Here is a 20175-nt window from a genome sequence, read left to right on the forward strand (position 1 = left end):
ACACCGCAAACAGGTGAAATAACACTAATCAAGTCTTGTTTTCATACTTCAGAAGAGTTTTATGGCAAATAATTGTCCTCAAAATACATTCTATAGTATAATCATGACTTCTACTTCTAATCATAACCATTGGCTACAGGCAGCTATTTTTTACAATGTCACTCAACTTTTTAAGTATTTTTTTTTTTTAACACAAAGCTCTCTAGCCAATTTTAACACTTTTATTTGAATCTGGCCTAAGCAGTTTTAATGAAATAGCTTTAAACCTGAAAGCATCTCTTTGATCTAGAACCTTTAGAAAGACACACTCTATAATAAAATAGAAAAGGAAGGGAAAAATATTGTCTTGCCCAGCTCATTATTATTGCAACTATATGATCAGCAGAACTGCACAAATAAGATAAATTAAACACATTCTTTGCAGGCAGCATTCTGGAATACATTGTAATTAATAAAAAAACAAAGTATTAAGGAACAATAAATATATTTTCTTTAGAAAGTTTATGCGATTTTTTTGTATTTCCCACAAGGTCTTTTCATATTCATTCTTAGTACCATGAAAAGATTTTTAAGAATGTTATAAAAGCCCTTGCTCTTCCAATGTATTAATACCTATATTAGACACTAAATCAGTGCTCACTCATAGGATGATCTGGGTATTGTACAAAATATCCATGCCCTGGAAGTCTTACACCTAAACTCACTTAATTATTGGACACAAGCTACTTCCCAGTGGCAGAACCCTGACTCCAAAACTGGTATTCACCCAAATATCTCTCATAAATTGTTATCAAGGTGAGGCAAAAATGTAAAACAGCTTCCAGAGTGTGGGGCATTGCAATTGAGTGAAGTAATTAGAAAATACTTCGAGATGCTCAGGTTTTAAACATCCCGACTTATTCTGTCTTAGGCAGTGATCTTCTTATATAACCATTTTCTATTGCAGAGTTAGGAGTGAGGGGAATCAATCCAAACCTCAATATGCCCATTTGTCATCAATGGAATACAACTTCTTGGTTGCTAGTACCATCTAAGGACTTCACCAACATTTACTAAAAGTAGGTTTCCTATTGCCCTGGGGCTAAAATAAGAACACTTTGGAAACCTGAAAAATAAAAAGGCTGAGTCTAATTGCTATAAGCATAAATATCATTGCAACAAGCATCCTTAAGTCAACAATGGTAATAACAGCAGCAGCAGCAGTGGCAGCACCAAAATGTACTCAGCACAGCATCAAGAACTGTGCTGATCATTTTACATGTATGATCTTTTTTAAAAAAATATATTTTTTTTCATTGATTTCAGAAAGGAAGGGAGAGAGATAGAGATATAGAAACATCATTGATGAGAATCATTGATTGGCTGCCTCCTGCACGCCCCCTACTGGGGGCGGGGGGATAGAGCCCACAAGTCGGGCATGTGCCCCTAGCCTGAATCAAACCAGGACCCTTTAGTCCACAGATTGACGCTCTACCCACTGAGCCAAACTGGCCAGGGCAATGTACAATCTTATTTCAAGTTCACAACAATGCCATTTTATAAATAAGGGCACAAAGGCACCAAGAGGTGAAGAAAGTTACCCAACATTAACCAGCAAGCAAATCATGAAGCCAGGATTCATATGACTACTTCCAATTCTTTACCATATTTACCAATATGTAATATTGCCTTTATTTATTTTTTAATATATTTTATTGATTTTTTACAGAGAGGAAGGGAGAGGGATAGAGAGTTAGAAACATCGATGAGAGAGAAACATCAATCAGCTGCCTCCTGCACACCCCCTACTGGGGATATGCCCACAACCAAGGTACATGCCCTTGACCGGAATTGAACCTGGAACCCTTCAGTCTGCAGGCTGATGCTCTATCCACTGAGCCAAACCGGTTAGGGCTAATACTGCCTTTATAACAAAAAAGTGAACAGGCCCTGGGGTTCACAATTATAGGGTTTGGCCTCCTATCGATTTATAAAATAATCCACCATAAGCAGAGAGAGCTAAATAAACCACCCAAGGTCAAGCACAGGCTATGACAACTCTGCCAAACTCAATACCACCCGGCCAGCCCACTCATGCAGGCCTATCCCCACAAAGAATTCTACTTGTCATTCTAAAACGCACATGTTTTTGCCTAACACTGTTAATTTTATTTCCCATTTCTATTTTAGTTGTATGTTGCCATATTATTTTATTACTTATACTTTAAATGTAGAAAAGAAATACATCTATCGGAATATGTGATACTTGAGTCTTTATAAAATTGTACTAATTCAAACTGTAATGTGACCAACTGGTTATCTCCCCATTGTGTTTCACTCTAATTGCAGAGATGCTTTGCTTTTTACACTAGAGGCATTTCTAAATGTCTACTGAGTGAAAAAACACTGTATTGTTCCTAAATTTAACAAATTAATCTATTTTGGAAGGGATTAATTTTCCTAAGTGAGACATATGTGCATGTTTTGTTGTTTTTCTTTAACCAAGCGGCATTTTCTTCAGATCAGTTCAATCAATATCCATCACCATATGTATTAAAATACCTATGATATAGTAGGTACTGCTAAGGCTCAAGACTGGAATTCTAGCTCCCACACTGACTATAGCAGGAAAAAACAGGTATCCTCTCTTTGGACAAGAAAAAAAAAAAAAAGGGAGAAATCCCAACACAAAAAAATATGATAACAATAAATGAGATACAGATGTAATTATTTTGATCTTTTTTTTTTTTTTTTGGGGGGGGGAGCTATAAAAATTAGAATAAACTGAGTAAAGAAAATCCTAGAAAAGACATGCCACAGGCCATAACAGGCAATGCAAGTCTCAAACTGGTGATGGCATGCAGTGATGATGGGGGGCTTAACAAGTGCCTTTGGTGGTGGGGGGTCGGGGGGACTCAGGTTGGTAGTGTTTGCCAGTTTCTGTGGTGTAAACACTCCCACTGTGGCTGATTTTAAGGTACTAATTCAAAGCCACAATTTGTAGGGTGGAGAAAAGCTGGAAAGAGCCAGCTCCAGTACCCACTGGCTATAGGCCAAATTCAGCCCACAGACTTGTTCTGTTTGGCCAGGAAACTGTTGGCCCACACAGTGTTTTTAAAAATTCAAACAAATTGACAACATTTAAACTCATGATATTTTTTTTTTCTTAATCAGATCTAGAACTGCTTTCTAGAAAACAGAACACCTGGCCCTGGCCAGTGTGGCTCAGTGGTAAAGTGTCAACCCACGCACAGAAGGGTTTGATTCCCCACCAAGGGCACGTACCTGGGTTGCAGGTTTGATCCCAGGCTCAGGTCAAGGCACGTATGGGAGGCAACCAATTCATGCCTATGAGGCAACCAATTCATGCCTATGATATGATATCTCTGTCATGGATATGATATCTCTCTCTCTCCCCCCTCAACCCTCCCTCGCTTCCACTCTCTCTAAAAATCTAAAAATCAATGGAAATAAAATCCTCTGCTGAGAATTAACAGAAAAAGAAAACAGAACACCTGGCAGCAATGGGACCATATTCCTGCATGGCAATACATGGCTGGTATAAAATGGCAGCTGCTCTGCTAGTGTATACAACTGGACTTTTGTCTTGCCACAATCCCAGCCAAGCCAGCTTCATTCATTCATTCCTTGTTGATACCCACTGACCCCCAAGTGCAACAGGTGTCTGTGATCTCTAGTTAAAGAACAAAATTGGAGAATTCTGGCTCCAGATGTAGAACCTCCGTCAAATCACCAGGTAACATCTGCTCTCTGTTGCTGCATCTGTATAACATTAATAGATCTGACTAGATGGTCTCTAATTCTGATCTTGATCGAAGACTGCATGAATCACCAAATCTGAAAATAATAAGGGAGGTACACAGGTCCCTCTGGAGAAGTATTTGTGATCTGCATGTGAGGAGTTCCCACCAAAGTGCAAACCAAAATGCAAAATGTTATAAATGGGAGGTTAAATGTATTTTTACCTTAATATATATTTTAGTTGGCTGCAGGAAATAAGAATCTAGAAAATGTTAACTTTAGCAATGGCCAGTGTGGCTCAGTTGGTTGGGCATTGTCCTGTGCACTTAAAGGTTGCTGGTTCGATTCCTGGTCAGGGCACATACTCAGGTTACAGGATCGATCCCTGGTAGGGGGCATGCAGAAGGCAGCTGATCGCTGTTCTGCTCTCACATGTTTCTCTCTCTCTCCCTCTCTCCTCCTCTTTCTCTAAAAATCAATTTAAAAAATTAATAAATAAATAAGTTAACTTTATCAGTTAAGAAATGAGGTTTGTGAGCTATGTATTACAGCCAGGCTGTAAGAGTCTGTGGGGTTTGTAATACTATACAATGAAGAATCTCTCTCTTATTCCCAGTCCATTTACTATCTTAGCTAAATGGGGCTTGAAGTGCAAGTTAATTTCAAATTTTATTAGCTTTCCCTACCAATATTATCAGCAAAGACAAATAGCAGGGTAACATACTTTAAGTAAAAGATGATACTGGCTTGAAAGAGTTGTAGATAAAAACAAAATATTGAAAAAAATGATTTTCAGTCTAATTTCATCTGCAATTATAGGAAGATGCAGTTAAACAACACTGAACCCTCCCAGATCTCATCCACACAGAAGGTCACCTACGAAGAGCACACAAGTCTTGGACACCATCTCATAAGTTACAGAATCTTGGGAGGCTATGGTGTGGCACAGGCATGAGCGAACACAGGGGTTTCACCCTGCATTTCTATTTATACTAAAGATGGAGTTGGGTACCCACAGTGTTCCTACACTAAACATACCCAGTTCTATTTGAGAGTAATCACAAATATTCACGACAAACAGTAATTCGTAAACTTGCTGAGTGTATATCTGAATCTTTCACATCACCAGGCTGATTGGGTGAGCAGCAAGCAAATAGCTGGGAAGTGAGCTTACCCAAACACCTGAATCCCAAAGCTGACAGACCTTGCACCCTGTATAGTGATAGCTGCATGTTTGGAGATTTTCAACAATCTTGAGTGATAACCCTTGTAAATATCAAATCGGCCATGTCTCCTGGTTCCTAAAACAGGGTTAAATAGAAGATCAGAGTTTACAACTCATCCTTTCTTGGGCCTGAGGAAAGGACAGATCTCAATAATAACAAAAATTTTAAATTAAAAATAAATATGAGTTGGGGGCTGGGGGACAAGGTGACAATGCACAACGTATTTTAAATCTCCATCTCCTATATGTCTACTGCATCCAGGGCAGCCTCAGAGAGACTGGGATTCATACAGAATTGCCCTAATTAGCAGGGGTGTCGTTTTTTCAGGGAAAGACCCAGTGTTTACATATTTGCCTGAGCCACAATATCAAGACCCATGAACCCATCTTACTTTCTCTTCTACTTGTATGGCTTGCTTTGTTGCAAAATATTTATTCCCAAGGTCCTAACGTTATTACTCTAAGTTTAATAGTGGTCAAACATTTTTAGCAGCTGAATCTCAATATTTAAAATGCATGGAAGAAATAAGTCCTGAGATATTTTAGCATTCTGTTATCTCAGTGAGACTTCAGGTGTTTGTCAGGTCGCAATGTGAACGCCCATTAAATTAAAAAAAAAAACAAAAATCTTTATTTGCTGCCTTTAAGCCAGAAGGCACACAAAGATCCCCCCTTAGCCAAGGGATAGCACTTGAAAAAGGTGACACTGTCAAACATGTCACTGTTCTTTGGCATGAAGGAAGCTTTGGGTTATGAGGAAGAATGATCAACTCTTAACATATGTGTTATCAAGATGCCTCCCTGAAAGGTAGGGCTGGAAAGAAAGAGGAAAGGAAAGTAGAGGCAGGTATTTAGTTCCCCAAAGTGGCCAGGAAAAGGCTTGATTTATGACAGGCCTTGTGCCATCTTTCCTACATGAGGCACAGAGTGCTCCATGGGCCAAACATGCTGGATCCAGCTGTCGATTCTGTTCCCATAAGAGATGGAGACATTCCGTTGGAAGCTGCACCCCACACCTGTAGTGTGTCCCCTGTATACCAGCTCACTGCATAAGCAGTTTGGCAGCAGAAAGGGACAAGAAGAAAGATATCTTGAATCAGACATTTGAAATAATTTCCCTTCAAGAAAAAGAAAATTGAAAATAAAATAAAGGAAAATGTATTCTTTACCCATCTCCCATATGATTTTCATACCGGTACAGGACTTTATATATTAAGGTCACTTTTCATGCTGGTTGTTTCGTTTTTAAGGAAACTTCAACCAATATGGCAAAACTGCACAAAATGTGTAATAAAAACATAACAGTGAATTTAGTCAAAATTTGTGGAAAGTCAAATAATAAAATATTATTACCCTTTATATACTGTATATTGAACATTTTTCTCCTAGGGAATTATATAATTCCTCTTTATTGTATCAGCATACATTTTGGTGTGGGTTATTACTTAATAGACTAAAGTCTGATGCCTGAGTATAGACTTAAAATGAAGTCAATAATTTAATTGTGTGTGAGGAAAAGTTTCCCTCACACTAATAAGAAATATAGCCAGCATGTGGGTCCTTCTTGGGATAACATTATCTGAGGTTTTCCTCAAACACTGTACTCCTTGCAAGAACTCAAGCTCATCTCACTTTTGCAACTATGCAAATCCAAAGGAGCACAGACATCTGATAAAAGCTAAGCAGCAATTTTAGAAGGCGAAGGTACCATCTAACTAAATAAGAAAATAACCTTCAAGAGTCTTCAAAGCTAGGCTACAGTGCAGCAACTAATATAAAAACCTAAAATTTTACAGAATGAAAAAAAATCACATTTGAAAAGATAAAGTAACGGAAATACATGAAATAACCACATTCTTTTCTTAGACCAATTTTTAGAACAATTTCTTTAGAACAATTTATTTTCCAATTTGTACTAATGACTAATAGAGGAAAAACTCATATATATATTAAGAAATATAGCCAGCATGTGGGTCCTTCTTGGGATAACATTATCAGATACTCTACTTCCTGAGTATCTGAATATTATTTTGAAAGTCATGTAAAATAATTTTATTTCTTTGGCAAAATCACCAAAATAATTTTCAGTTCAATAAAACACTGACATTTCTCCCCCTTACAAGTTACTCTCTCATTATTTGGAACACAAGGTCCACCACAATATTGTCAAAGTATAGGAAATTGGCCACATATTGAAAGAACAAGGCCAATGGAATAACCTTCCTATTTAAGTAAGTCAAGCCCTACATTATTAATTATACACTGCAATGTGCTACTACAATTCTTAAAAATTTGTGAATCTAGGTTTTAAAAACTGGATTATATATAACTATGAAAGATTTAAGGCAAGTTTTGAATATTAGAGCCAATTCAACTAATGATCAAGCCTATGTGTTCACAGCCACACAATCAACTGATCCACATAAACATGTATTTTCTACAAATCTATGGGCTTTCATTTCAAAGCAAAATTTTATTTTATATGTTTCAGAAGTTTACTACTCAGATATTTCTTCTACTATAGGCCATATGCTAAATTCCAAAAGTAGTCAGATTTACCCTCCATTAACCACTTACCAGGACTACCAGGACCTTTACACTAAGCTAAGTGTTTTTACACGCCCGACTTCACTTAATCCCCACCACAGCCTTAAGAACAGTTTGAATCTTGCTTCCTCCTACTTCCTAGCTGTGGAGCTTCATCCCTCCTTTTACAGATGAGGCAATTGTGACTCAGATAAAAAGAGGCAGTGCCCAGTCACTTCCTAAGAACAAATAGTTAAAGGAAGCAAAAACAATGGTATAAAAGTCACCCTATGGGAAAAGTGGACTGACTTAAAAATGCACCATGGGGGCGGGGTGGGGTAAGGGGGTGGGAAGGGATGCATTGTTCAAAAAAGAAAAACTGTAGCCAATGGCAGCACCAAAGTATACTCAGCCACACTAAATAAATGTAAAAATTAAATAAAATTGTTGTGCATGTCCCAAGCACATACCTTAGCTACTCCACTCCCAACCAGACTGGACCCCTAGGTCTATCACCAAGAACCAAGAACCACTAAGTTCAACACTGGCAAAGATACAGAAGAGCCAGCCTTAACTCCAGTTCTCAGGTGGAGGTAGGTGAAGATCTCAAGAAAATGAATCATGTATATTGGTTTAAGCACAGAGAGTCCAACCAAATGAGTTTTTAACCACTCTTTTTGAGATTTCTCTAGGATCGGCCTCACATGAGTGAATGGTTGCCTATGTTGTGATCCAAGAGTGTAGACACAGTAGATTTAAGGGCAATGACAGAAAATCATGCTTAGAAATGTGGAAGGCACCATTAAAAAAACAACAACTAAGCCAGGATCCCTAAGGAAAAAGATATAGCAATAGGGTAAAGACACTTATTTGCTTAGAGATTTATGGTGTCAAGAGTTTGATTTATGACTTATAAGGAAAGGCATGAAGAGCAACCAAAGAGCTAATGTATGGAAAGGGAACTCAGGGAAAAATCAAACTTGTGCCAAAGGGCTTAGTTCACCAACAAAAGAATTCCCAACAAAGGTATATCTCCACTAAGAACCCCACTTAACTAACCATATTGGATCTAACTGTGCAACAAGTCCTTTGGTTTCTAACATTCTATGATTTTAATAATTTATAGCTATTGGATGTATCTTAAACTCTTCCCTTAGATTATAATTATTCAAAATTAATTACTATATCACTCTACCTGTTTTCTTAAAAAAAATACCCAAATAGTGCCACAAACATAGTGACCACACAGTGAATTTATAGACCAACTCCTATAAGAGATGGATAAACTACATGTACTAGTAAAAATTGTAGACTGACTGTAGGATGGATTTTTTTTACATAAAATGGTGATAGTGGATGATATTAGTTGAAAAGCATTCCAGTGAGAGAAATAGAAAATCACCATTAGGCAAAAACTAGTAATAACTGTTTCATGCAAACACCACTGATGGATGCTAAAATCATGAGGGAAAGTGTGATGTGAGAAAAAGGATATCTGCATAATCTTGAAGGATATCCCTTACAAAGTATAAGGGAGAAACTTGGCAGGCACCACACCTTAACCAAGTGAATAAGGTTAACCTCACCAGTAATAAGACATATGAAGACATGAACCCCATGATAGGATGCACTGAAAAGGGCACCATATCACTTCTGGGCTATTCTTGCCAAAATGTTTACCCTTAATCTAATCATGAGAAAACACCAAACACAAACTTAGGGATGTTCTACAAAACTACTGAACAGTGCTCTTCAAAAGTGTCAAGATCATAAAAGACAAGATAATAGTGGAAAAAAGGTCACAGATTGGAGGTGACTAAGAAAACATTTCAATTAAATCTAATGCGTGATCCTGGAATAGAAATGGGACATTGAATCCTGGAATAGAGCAAGGTCATTAGTGAAAAACAAACAAAAAAACAACATTCAAAAAAGGTCTATAAATTAATAAACTGTATTGCATAAAAATTAATTTCTTGATTTTGACAATTATACTATAGCTACGTAATATATTAACATTATGGAAAGCAGAGTGAAAGGTATATTGGAATTCTTATAATATTTCTGCAACTTTTCTGTAAGTTTAAAATTATATATATATATATATATATATATATATATATATATATATATATATACACACACACACACACACACACCCACCATATTTTCCGGTGTATAAGAAGACTGGGCGTATAAGATGACCCCCAACTTTTCCAGTTAAAATATAGAGTTTGGGATATACCCGCCCTATAAGATGACACCCGGCGTATAAGACAACCCCCGACTTTTGAGAAGATTTTCCTGGGTTAAAAAGTCGTCTTATATGCCGGAAAATACGGTGTGTGTATATCTATCTATCTATCTATCTATATATCTATATATATATATAGAGAGAAGAGAGAGAGAGAGAGAGAGAGAGAGACAGAGAGGAGGGTAGAGATAGGTAAAGACCTCAAGAAAATGAATGAAATGTATTGGCTTAAGCATAGAAAGCCTAGCCAAATTAGTTTTTAAATACTTCTTTTGAGGTTTCTCTGGAACAGTCACCTTCCTATATAATAAAACCCCAATATGCAAATTGACCGACAAGCAGAACAACCAGTGGAACGACTGGTCTCTATGATGCACACTGACCACCAACTGGGGGCAGCTCCTGCGCTGAGCGTCTGCCATGGCCACCACCACCCCATCCCCCCCTGGAGAGGGAGGCGAACAGTGGTGGCAATGGGGGGGGGGGGGGGCAGCCTGGCCGGCAAGTGCCCCTCCGGTTGCCTCCTGTAAACTGGCAGTCGGACATCCCCCAAGGGCGCAGGCTGGGCTGAGGGACCCTCCCCACCCAATCAACTGTTACTTACTTATCAGATTATATATATACACACACACAAATATATATGTGGTGTTTAGGCAGTAAAATATAATCTGATAAGTAAGTAACAGTTGATTGGGCTGGGTGCTTTGACCTGAATAAGAAGGTCCAGAAAATAATTTGAGAGATGCAAATCAATGACTATATCCTCAGCAAGTACTTAAATATAGTATGTCCTATATTCTTGGGGGCAAATGTCCTGCTACTGTAAAACTGCAGAAGAGAATAGAATGAAGGTGAATTTAGGAGTTGTGAGGTATCAGATATCACAAAGCCCTATCCCTTTGTATCAACTTGGAGAATTCTGAGACCAGAGGATTGCCCAGGTTCAGTGCACTGACTTAGAAAGACAAACTTGTAATTTCAGTGGAAACAAAGAAACCATGGAGTAATGAGAGTAGAGAGCGGAAGCCACCATATAAAACAAAAATTAAGCTGGGGGTAAAATTTATCTCTGAGCATATGCTACAATAAATTTCAGCTAGAAAGACGAAAGGATTAACAATAAGAAAGAAAGGCATAAAGAACCTAGAAGAATATTTAAGTGAAAGATTTCTTTTTCATATCATAGGACAGGGAAAGAACTTGCTCAGCATAAAAGGAAAAATGAGAAAAAAAACACACATAAATTTAAAGTTAAGCATTTTCAAAATAGAACAATTACTAAAAGCAAACAGAAAATATCTGCAAAAAAATATGAACATATAAAGGATCAACATCCTTAACATATGCAGATCAATAAACAATAAACAATAATAGCAAACCTCAATACAAAATTAGGCAAAAGACACCAGGCAGGTAATTCAAGAAGAAAACTAAATGGTCAATAAACAGTTGAGAAAACATACAATGTATTATAATCAAAATGCAAATTACAAGATGTCATTCTCAATCCATCATGTTAAAAATTAAATAATGACTCTCTTCAGTGTTTGCAAAGTTGTAGAGACATATATTCCCATGCCCTGTTGGTAAAAGGATTAATACAATCTTTTTTCTATAGTAAATTGTCAATACATATCAGAATTCTTCAAAACATAAATATGTTTGATTGAAAATAGGTAGTGGTTGTCAAAGTGTGATCAATAAATTCCTGGAGTCCCTGAGACTGTCTCGGGGGTCTATAAGGTCAAAATTACCTTTATAGAAATAGTAAGACGTGATTTGCCTTTTCTCTGTGTGGTATGTGCAATGATAGTGCAAAAACAATGGCGGGTGAAGTTGCCAGCTCCTGAGCACAAATCAAGGCCGGGCACAACTGTCCTAGGAGTCACTGTATTCTTCACTGTCACATACTTGCAGGAAACAAAAAGCCAGTTTTACTTAGGAATATCTTCAAATTCACTTATGAATACTCAACCTTTGAATACACATCCTTTTAACATTTTATATGAGCAAATAAGAAGTAAACACCAAGCACGTGTACTGCATACGGAAGTCTGATGGCTGTCTCAAGGAAAAGCACTTGTATGCTTGTTTGAGAGCTGAACTAGCTGCTTTTTCTTTTTCTTTTTTTAAAATATATTTTATTGATTTTTTTTACAGAGAGGGAGAGGGATGGAGAGTTAGAAACATCGATCAGAGAGAAACATCGATCAGCTGCCGCCTGCACACCCCCTTACTGGGTATGTGCCCGCAACCAAGGTACATGCCCTTGACTGGAATCGAACCTGGGACCCTTGAGTCCGCAGGCCGATGCTCTATCCACTGAGCCAAACCGGTTAGGGCACTACCTACTTTTTCCATGAAACACCATTCTTACTGGATTAAATGATGGACAGAGTATGATTATTCAGATTTGGGTATCTGGCAGACATTTCCTCAAAATTAAACAACATGAGCCTGTCACTTCAAGAAAAACAAGTGATAATGTTTGTTACCAATGATAAAATGTGAGCTTTCAAGGGAAAATTCTGTATCCATCACCATAAGCGTGACAGCTTCAAATCTTACAGATTTTTCTGATGAGATCAGGGAAGATATTAACAAATGTGATTTCTTTCGATGCTATATAAAGGACGGTGACAACATCTGGGAGACCTGTATAACTCACAACCAACATTTTGCAAGTGAACAATGCATGATGATAAAAGTCATGCATAGGTAAAAGATCCACTCAAAGTTCATGACAGGCCAACGGATTGTAATATAACAGAGTGGAAAGGGCCAATATACAGTTTCACATTCCACACTGCAATTAACCTTTAAGAAAATACCACTTGTTGGGTTTTATGTAGCAACAAAAATATCCACAATTATCTGAAAAGCCGATTAAATTACTCTTCCCTTTCCAACTACATATCTAATTGAGGCCAGAGTTTCTTCATATTCTGTAGTCAAAACAACATATCAGAGCAGGTTGAATGCAGAAGCAGATATCTTCCTTCTATTAAGGGAGACGTTTAAAAATTTTTCACAAGTATAAAATGGCCATTTTCTCACTACTTTTTCGAAATGATGGCTGTTAATCGAGTATTTAAACATAACATGTTAACGAAAACATGTAATGGCTTTATTAGTTAATTTTTAAATAAATTAATCAGTAAATTTTCTTAAAGTTCTCAGATTTAATTTACATTTTGGTAAATATCAACAGATATAACCAATATATCAGTACATAAATGTTCTTTTTCAGAGTGTAAAGAGATCTGCAGACTAAAAGTTTGAAAACTGGGAATCGAAAGTAAGAAAATAAGCAGACTTGGCAATATATATATATGTCTGTGTATATATACATATATATGTCTGTGTGTGTGTATATATATATACACAAAAAAATAATTTGAAAAAATTAGAGAGAAAAAAACTCTTGATATCCAACAATAAGAAAATGAATGGTACATCTAGAACGTGATATTATTTGAAACACATTGTGAAGACTTTTTGAAGATGAGGAATGCTCACCATATGTTAATTGAGTAAAGCAAGACCTATAAAGTATATTAGCAGAGACAATACTATAGTGTGAAAAAAAAGACTAGAAGGAAATGGTAACAAAAAATTTCTGGGCTATAGTATTATAAATACTTTTTTTTTTTTTTTTACTGAGCATGTCCTACTTTTAAAATCAGAAAAATTAAAATTTTAGCAACTTTTTAAAACATTTTAGTACTTTGATTTTTAAGAACTCACCGTATGTGAAGTATGTGAATGTCACCCAAAACAATTGCTGCTGTTATTATTAATAATATTGAAACTAATCAAGGCAGCTTAGTATAGAATTCTGAACTGAAAACTATGAAACCTGTACTCAAGACAGTGTTTAGCCATTAAACATCTCTGGTATGTTTGACAAGTCATTTAACCTCTTTGAACCACCAGAAATTATCTTTCAGGTCCGTACCTGACCAACTCTATCAAATCTAAAGATTGTGCAAGTCCTTTGCAAGGAACATCTAAAGTAAAACAGTGCTTGGTGAACACAAATACAGTGTACAGATGTTGTTATAGAACTGTGCACCTGAAACCTGTATAATTCTGTTAACCCGTGTCACCCCAATACATTCAACAAAAAGAAAAGAAAAAAACACACACATAAAATAAAGTCAAACAGTGCTGTAGTGAAGCCAAGTCCAAAATCACACTATAAAATTTCCACCCATGCTGCTAAATGGCTCTTTAATTTCTTCTGCTGATTAGTGCAGCCTCTGTAAATAGTTTCCCGTGGAAGAGTTTGTGATTCCCCAAGTGGTATTTTGAAGAAGTGAAAAGTATTGGGGCATATTATGAATAAAAGGGGGGCGGGGCATAAGAGAATAACCAAGACAGCCTGGTGCCCCAAACGAAGGGAGTCCTTCATAAGAGTACTTCATAAGTGCATAAAAGTATGGGAAGGGTGCCTCTTTGGAGAGGACAAAGTGTTTGCTATGGAAAAAGAAAAAGAATGAGAGCGAAGGAGAAGAGGGAGGGGGAAAAAAAGAAAAACAAGACTATAGTTGTAATATAAGTACATGAGAGAAGAATATCTAAATGTATGTTCTATTTTAAAACTATCCAGAAATATCTACCTATTCCCTTAGCTGATGAGTCTTCACCCATTCACTGCTCATTGGCAGAGTTGGCAACAGTTAAAGACAGATCATTAAATTCCAATTTATCAGTTTTGTTCCTGGTTAGCAAGTCTGATAAAAAAAGACTATAAAAGGATAAATATTGCCTTAAATTAAATATGGATAATTTTAGAAAGAGATCCCTTCATTTTACAGATTAGGAAAACAGAGTCCTTCAAAAAACTGAGATCATAAGACTTTTAACTTACACTTCAATTGTACTTTATTAATACCAATTATCCAATAATCTCTCTTTCTTCAAGAAAACATTTCTATGGTGATGTCTGTTGAAGGACTGCATGTCAAGGACAGGGACGTCCTCCATTGAGGGCTACAGTGCTCAGTACCACAAAACAAAATGGTACCAGTTGGAATTTGGTTTTGAGATCAAAGAAAAGGAAACAAGCATTTTAATCTTTAACATGTCACAAATATAATAACCTGCTTCGTCCTGGCTCGGTTCTTTGTGTAATGTCTGGGCCTCAGTTTGCACATCTTTAAAATTAAGAAATCTATACTTCCTGCCGAAACCGGTTTGGCTCAATGGATAGAGCGTTGGCCTGCGGACTGAAAGGTCCCAGGTTTGATTCCGGTCAAGGGCATGTACATTGGCTGCGGGCACATCCCTGGTAGGGGTTGTGCAGGAGGCAGCTGGTCGATGATTCTCTCTCATCGATGTTTCTACCTCTCTATCCCTCTCCCTTCCTCTCTGTAAAAAATCAATAAAATATATTTAAAAAAAAAGAAATCTATACTTCCTAAAGTCCTTTCTTAGAAAGATGGATAATCCTAAAATCACTAAAAAAAAAAAAAAAGTGTTTTGGGGAGGAGGGAAGTATGAAATATACCTGGAACGTGTATACATATGGTGGTTCAAATGGCCAATCTTGAGCCAAGAGTGGGATCTCTGGGGTACAGTCTCTCTGGCTGGCTTGAGAACACTCGAGGGCCCTTAATTATATTAGAGAGCCATCCTCACACAGGAGGCCCCTTCTGGCCTGTGCTCCCTGGTTTGCTTCCAGAGGCCAATTGAAAAGGGTCCTCCATTTCCTCCTTTTGGTATTTCCACTTTAAGGGCGGGTCCTGCCTCCTGTCATTCATCCCTAGTATCTGTCAACTAACCACTAGACATTTTATGGAGCACCTACTACGTGCACCCATCACTAAGCACATACCAAGTTCTCAATAAACAACTGTGAACTTGAATCTAATTGATTCATCCGGTAAGAGTCTCCTGAAGAAGGCAGGCAGGTGAAGGAAGAAACCTTTCACCCCCCTGATCTCCTAACACTGACAGGAGTGACACGTGGTTCCTGCGGGCTGGCTGGGCTGCCGGGCACAGCTGACGCGGGGCTGGGGCTGTGAGAGCGGGGAGGTGGGCACTTACCTGGGGAACCTCTGCTTCAGCTTCCTCAGGCTCTGCCTGGTGGGAGGCACAGACACTAGGCACTGGGCTATCTCGTCGTACTGGGCTTTAGTCAGTATCATGTTGGGCCAGAGTCTGGGAGGTGGCGGGACAAGGAAAAAAACACCCTGGGCTCGAGCAGCCTTGGTGCCGGGGGGGCCAGGGGTGGGCACACAGGGGCACGGCGCGGGGTCCTCCACTTCCCTGGCGGGTCCCCCCAGCCCCGCACCCTCCGACGGAACAGCCTAGGCTTCACCCACCGCGCCGCGGCGGCGGGGGCGGGCCTTAGACCCGCTTGCCCGGCCCGGGCTTTCTGGGCAGCCGCAGTGGGCCCAGCCGAAGGCAACCGCCGCCATGTCAGTGAAGGGCAAGCCAATCAGGAAGCAGCGACCCCGGCAGAGGCGGAGCCTAAGTCTCCGGGAGCAGGGAGCCCGGCAGCGACCCCCTGGGATCCCGCCTGGGGCGGCCCGAGCGTGCACCCGCGGGGTTGCCAGCCGGAGCCCTGGCTCACGGACCCGGCAGCCAGGGCACGTGGGGCGTCTGCGATCCCTAAGCTCGAGCCCGCCAAGCCGCTGCCAGGGCGCGCGGTTTGAAGACGTTTCCGAAAGCGCGGGTTTTAACGCGTCTCCGATTGGAGACGGACGGAGAGAGCGTGCCTTCCCCCCCCCCCAGACTCCGCACTCCGAGGGCGGGGCCGAGGGCCACACCCCAGCATCTCTGTGGACGCGGCACCGGCCCAGCTCCGGCAGCTCGCGTGGCGGCTGGTCTGTGCTGGGAAACAAACTAGAAAACAAACCCGACGTCCTCAAACAGCCCGCAGGGAAGAAGAGCACTCGCACCCCCGCCCCCGGCTAGGTGCCCCGGGACTGAATCCTTCCTCCCGCGTCTCCGTCTCCCCAGCTCTCGGAGCAGAGTAGGCGCTGGACAAACGTTTGGAGAAAGGAGGCAATGACTGTTTTCCGTGGTGCCTTGAGGCGACCTCAGATCTCCTGAGGCACTTTTCTAGGACGTCTGACCCTCCTTTAACCCCTTTTTAAAAAATCATCTTGTTTCTTAGAAGGCCATGTGTTGTGTTTCTTTTCAAACTTTAACATTTTCAGCAAATGAAGGAAAGAGTGTTTGTTAGAGAATGTGTGGGTTTGTTTGTTTTCAATCTGGAATAAGGCCCGGGTTGGAAGTTTTTAAGATCTGCCTCCTTGGATAAATTCCTTAATCCACCTGGCCTCAGTTCCTTTGTCTGTAAAATTGTGTGTATTTTTTTTTTTTTTTTAATTAGTGAGGTAGATGTTAAGCTTAAATAGGAAAGTAAAAGACTCCTCAGCATATTGTACAGCAGATAGCCCCTAGGTAGATGACTTGATATTGTTTAACAGGCCCCTAGTCTTTGACTCACTTAATCCTCTAACTTCCTGTAGGCAGGTACAAAGCCATTATCACCTTCCACCTCCCTTTCTACCGGGTGGATCGACTGAGGCCTGAAAAGGTGAAGTAACTTCCCAGAGGTCAGGACAAGGAGTAAGCAGCATGCATCAAGTTTAAACTGCTGAAATTTGGTTCCAGAGTCTGTGCTCTTGCCCCCTCTCTTGTATTTGATTACTACACCAAGTAGTCACACTCTCTTAGGCCAAAGGGTAAGCATGTTTTGAACAGGAATAATCTACATTTCGAAGAATCTTTTTGAAAAGATGCACCACTTTATTTTCCCGGTAACAACAACGGATCCTGAATTCAGAAACCATGCTTTTGGTTTCTGATCCTGAATTCAGAAACCGCGCTTTTCCCCCCTGAATATTTACATCAGAATGTTTTCTTGCCATATGCTTTGCATCTAGCTCTGGTTGTGTGACATTAGTACATAACTATTTATTTATGGCAGCGTGGCCTGGAGTTGCCACCTGGCTAGTTTGTTGCTGACCCTGCCATGACTTTTACATGAAAGCTAGCTGACGCTAAGCAGACACCACTTGATCCCCCGTTCCATTCTCCCTCCCACTTCCCTCTTTCCGATTCACAGCCAACAGATTTTTATAGAAAACGTCAGTTCAAGGATGTTTGCACGAGTTATTTTTTATAGTAACTCTTCTCTCTGGCTCTTGTCCTGCATTCACCCTCACAACCCTTAAGGAACAGGCCAGGTTTGTTTTTGTGTTTTTATTTTTAACATGCTGGCAGTTTACAATTTTGACCCGAATCCAGTAGATTGTTTAGAGTTAGTGCCAGGGGAAAGCACAGTTATGTTGCTGTTTTTGTTGGCAGTGACAGTAGCGTTGTTTATTAAGCACAAAATAGAAGCAAAGCAGAAATGTGTTATTCTTCTTGTCGTCGTTGTTGTTTAGGTGTTTTTAAATGTTCTTTTCATGTGAAATGCTTGGAGTAAGCCAATTATTCCTTTGAGGCCTCCTTTCTACCTCCCTTTTCCCTACCTCCATTCTGTCCCATCTCTTGCGTCACACTCCATGCCCCTCATCTGCCATTACTGCTCTAGAGCTGCCTTTTCATGCCCGAGGCCCCCCCCCCCCCCCCACACACACACTGTTTCTCAGTCAGTAATACCAACCATGTGCCCGTTAAATGAAGTCGGGTCATGAAATGAAAACAATACCAAACTAAAAACCCGAAGAACTGGCTACCTGTTTAAAATTAGCTATAAATGCTGTGCCCTTGAACAAGTGAAAGCTTTTCTAATCCTGAATGTACTCAGTGTAACCCCCAGAAATGGGACTTTATAGTTCTCATAGGGGGAAAGTATCTAGGAACATGAAAAAATCCTAGTAACAAAATCGCGGTAACAAAATGTGTCAAAGTAGGGACTAGTGCAGCTCTCTGGAAGAATCCACAGCCTGGGAAGATGGGCTGGAGAGAATCACTTGACCAGATTTCTTTCTGCCAATTCCTGGACAAGGTGAATGATGAACAATTTTAAAGGAGTGCGGGGCTTGGCAGGAAGGCAGCAGAAGGTCATTTCAAGAAGAGTGCTAAACACAAAGGACTAAAAATAAGAGTGAGCCAAGTCACGTGCATGGGAGAGCTATTCTGGCGAGAGCAAAGAGTTCTAGACAGAGTGAAAAGGAGCTGAAGATGCTTGACCTTGGAAAGGTCAGTCACATTTCTTAACAGCCTGTTGTTCACTGAGTCTGCCAAATCCAATGTGTGTTTTTAAAAATAAATGCTGAATATTATTTTTTACTACATTTTAAAGCCTGATTCTATTCATGGAATCTTGTTAAAGTCAACTTATTGATTATTTTAAAGAAAAATAATTGAAGTTTACTCATTGAAAAAGAAGGGAGTTAACGTTATTTAAACACCTATTATACTCAAACATTATCCCCTTAGTCCCTGATTTTATAGATTAGGAAACCGAGACTCGAAGAGAGCAAAAGATTTGCCTGATGGACCCAGTTAAGTTGCAAAATCATGATTTGGTTACAAGTCTGTCTAATAATAGAGCCTCATGTTCTCCATTGCAGTGTACTGTTAAAAAAGCAAAACCTCTTTGGTTGATTATCCTCAGTTAAGCATTTATTTTCTGAAATAGCCCACTACTTTCTTTGGCCACCACCAATGCCTGCTGAAGAGGCATTCAACTTTTGTTTTTGACATTTAGTCAAAGCACACTTTTTTGAAGAAATTGTGTGGCCTCTTGGACTAGAATAGATTGTCTATTTTTTTCTTTGCCACAGGAGGCACCACCTAAAGTGATGCATCTTTTGAAACCGAAGTTTACATCTCCATACTCGCCATCCACGCATGACACGTCATTTTATCCTGGTCCCGAAATAATGTAAGTACTCAGTGAACAATAAAAAGCAGAACAGTTCACTTGTTGAGGCTCGCGGCAATTACTCAAATTAATGACTTAAGGAACTAAATAGGGCAGACCAAAAGCCAAATGTGGTCGCTTCATGCAAGTCAATGGTGATGAACTCCTTGTCTGTCCAACCAGGTGGCCTGATTCCGGAGGGAGGTTACTTGTTGATGGGAGTATTCACCGAAGTCCTGTTACAAATAGAAACCATGTCCCACTTGCGCAGAATTCAGAATGTGCATGTTAGTCCACAATCCGAAGAACCAATGCTGTGGGTAGACACAGTGCTAAGCATTTTAAATACATCTATCTTCCCTTAATCCTCAGATCCAGTGTCAAGAGGTAAGTGCTATTATTGAATTCATTTCTACGGTGAGAAACCTAAGACTTAGAGGGTAGGTTTGTCCTTATCAATTACTCGAAAATGAAATTTAAAAAGACAAAGGCATATGAAACGCAAGCCCCCAATTAGTGATTACACAATTCAACAGACATAGAATTACTCTGTCAAATTGATCTAAAAGGTTCTAAATAGTTATTCTCAGTTTCTGT

The 20175-nt window shown here is 39.5% G+C and overlaps 1 protein-coding gene across 3 annotated transcripts in view; it reads right to left on the reverse strand.

Annotated features, from left to right (window-relative positions):
* The window catches only part of CDIN1 (CDAN1 interacting nuclease 1), a 264777-nt gene extending 248668 nt beyond the window's left edge, over positions 1-16109 (reverse strand). For all 3 annotated transcript variants that reach the window (XM_054716375.1, XM_008142974.3, XM_054716374.1), the window contains exon 1: positions 15798-16109. In XM_054716375.1, coding sequence (XP_054572350.1) covers positions 15798-15898 — 101 coding nt within the window. In that variant the 5' untranslated portion in view covers positions 15899-16109. The remainder of the gene's footprint in view (positions 1-15797) is intronic.
* Positions 16110-20175: the final 4066 nt, after the last annotated feature.

Source organism: Eptesicus fuscus, chromosome 5 (genome assembly GCF_027574615.1).
Source record: "Eptesicus fuscus isolate TK198812 chromosome 5, DD_ASM_mEF_20220401, whole genome shotgun sequence".
Lineage (NCBI taxonomy): Eukaryota > Metazoa > Chordata > Mammalia > Chiroptera > Vespertilionidae > Eptesicus > Eptesicus fuscus.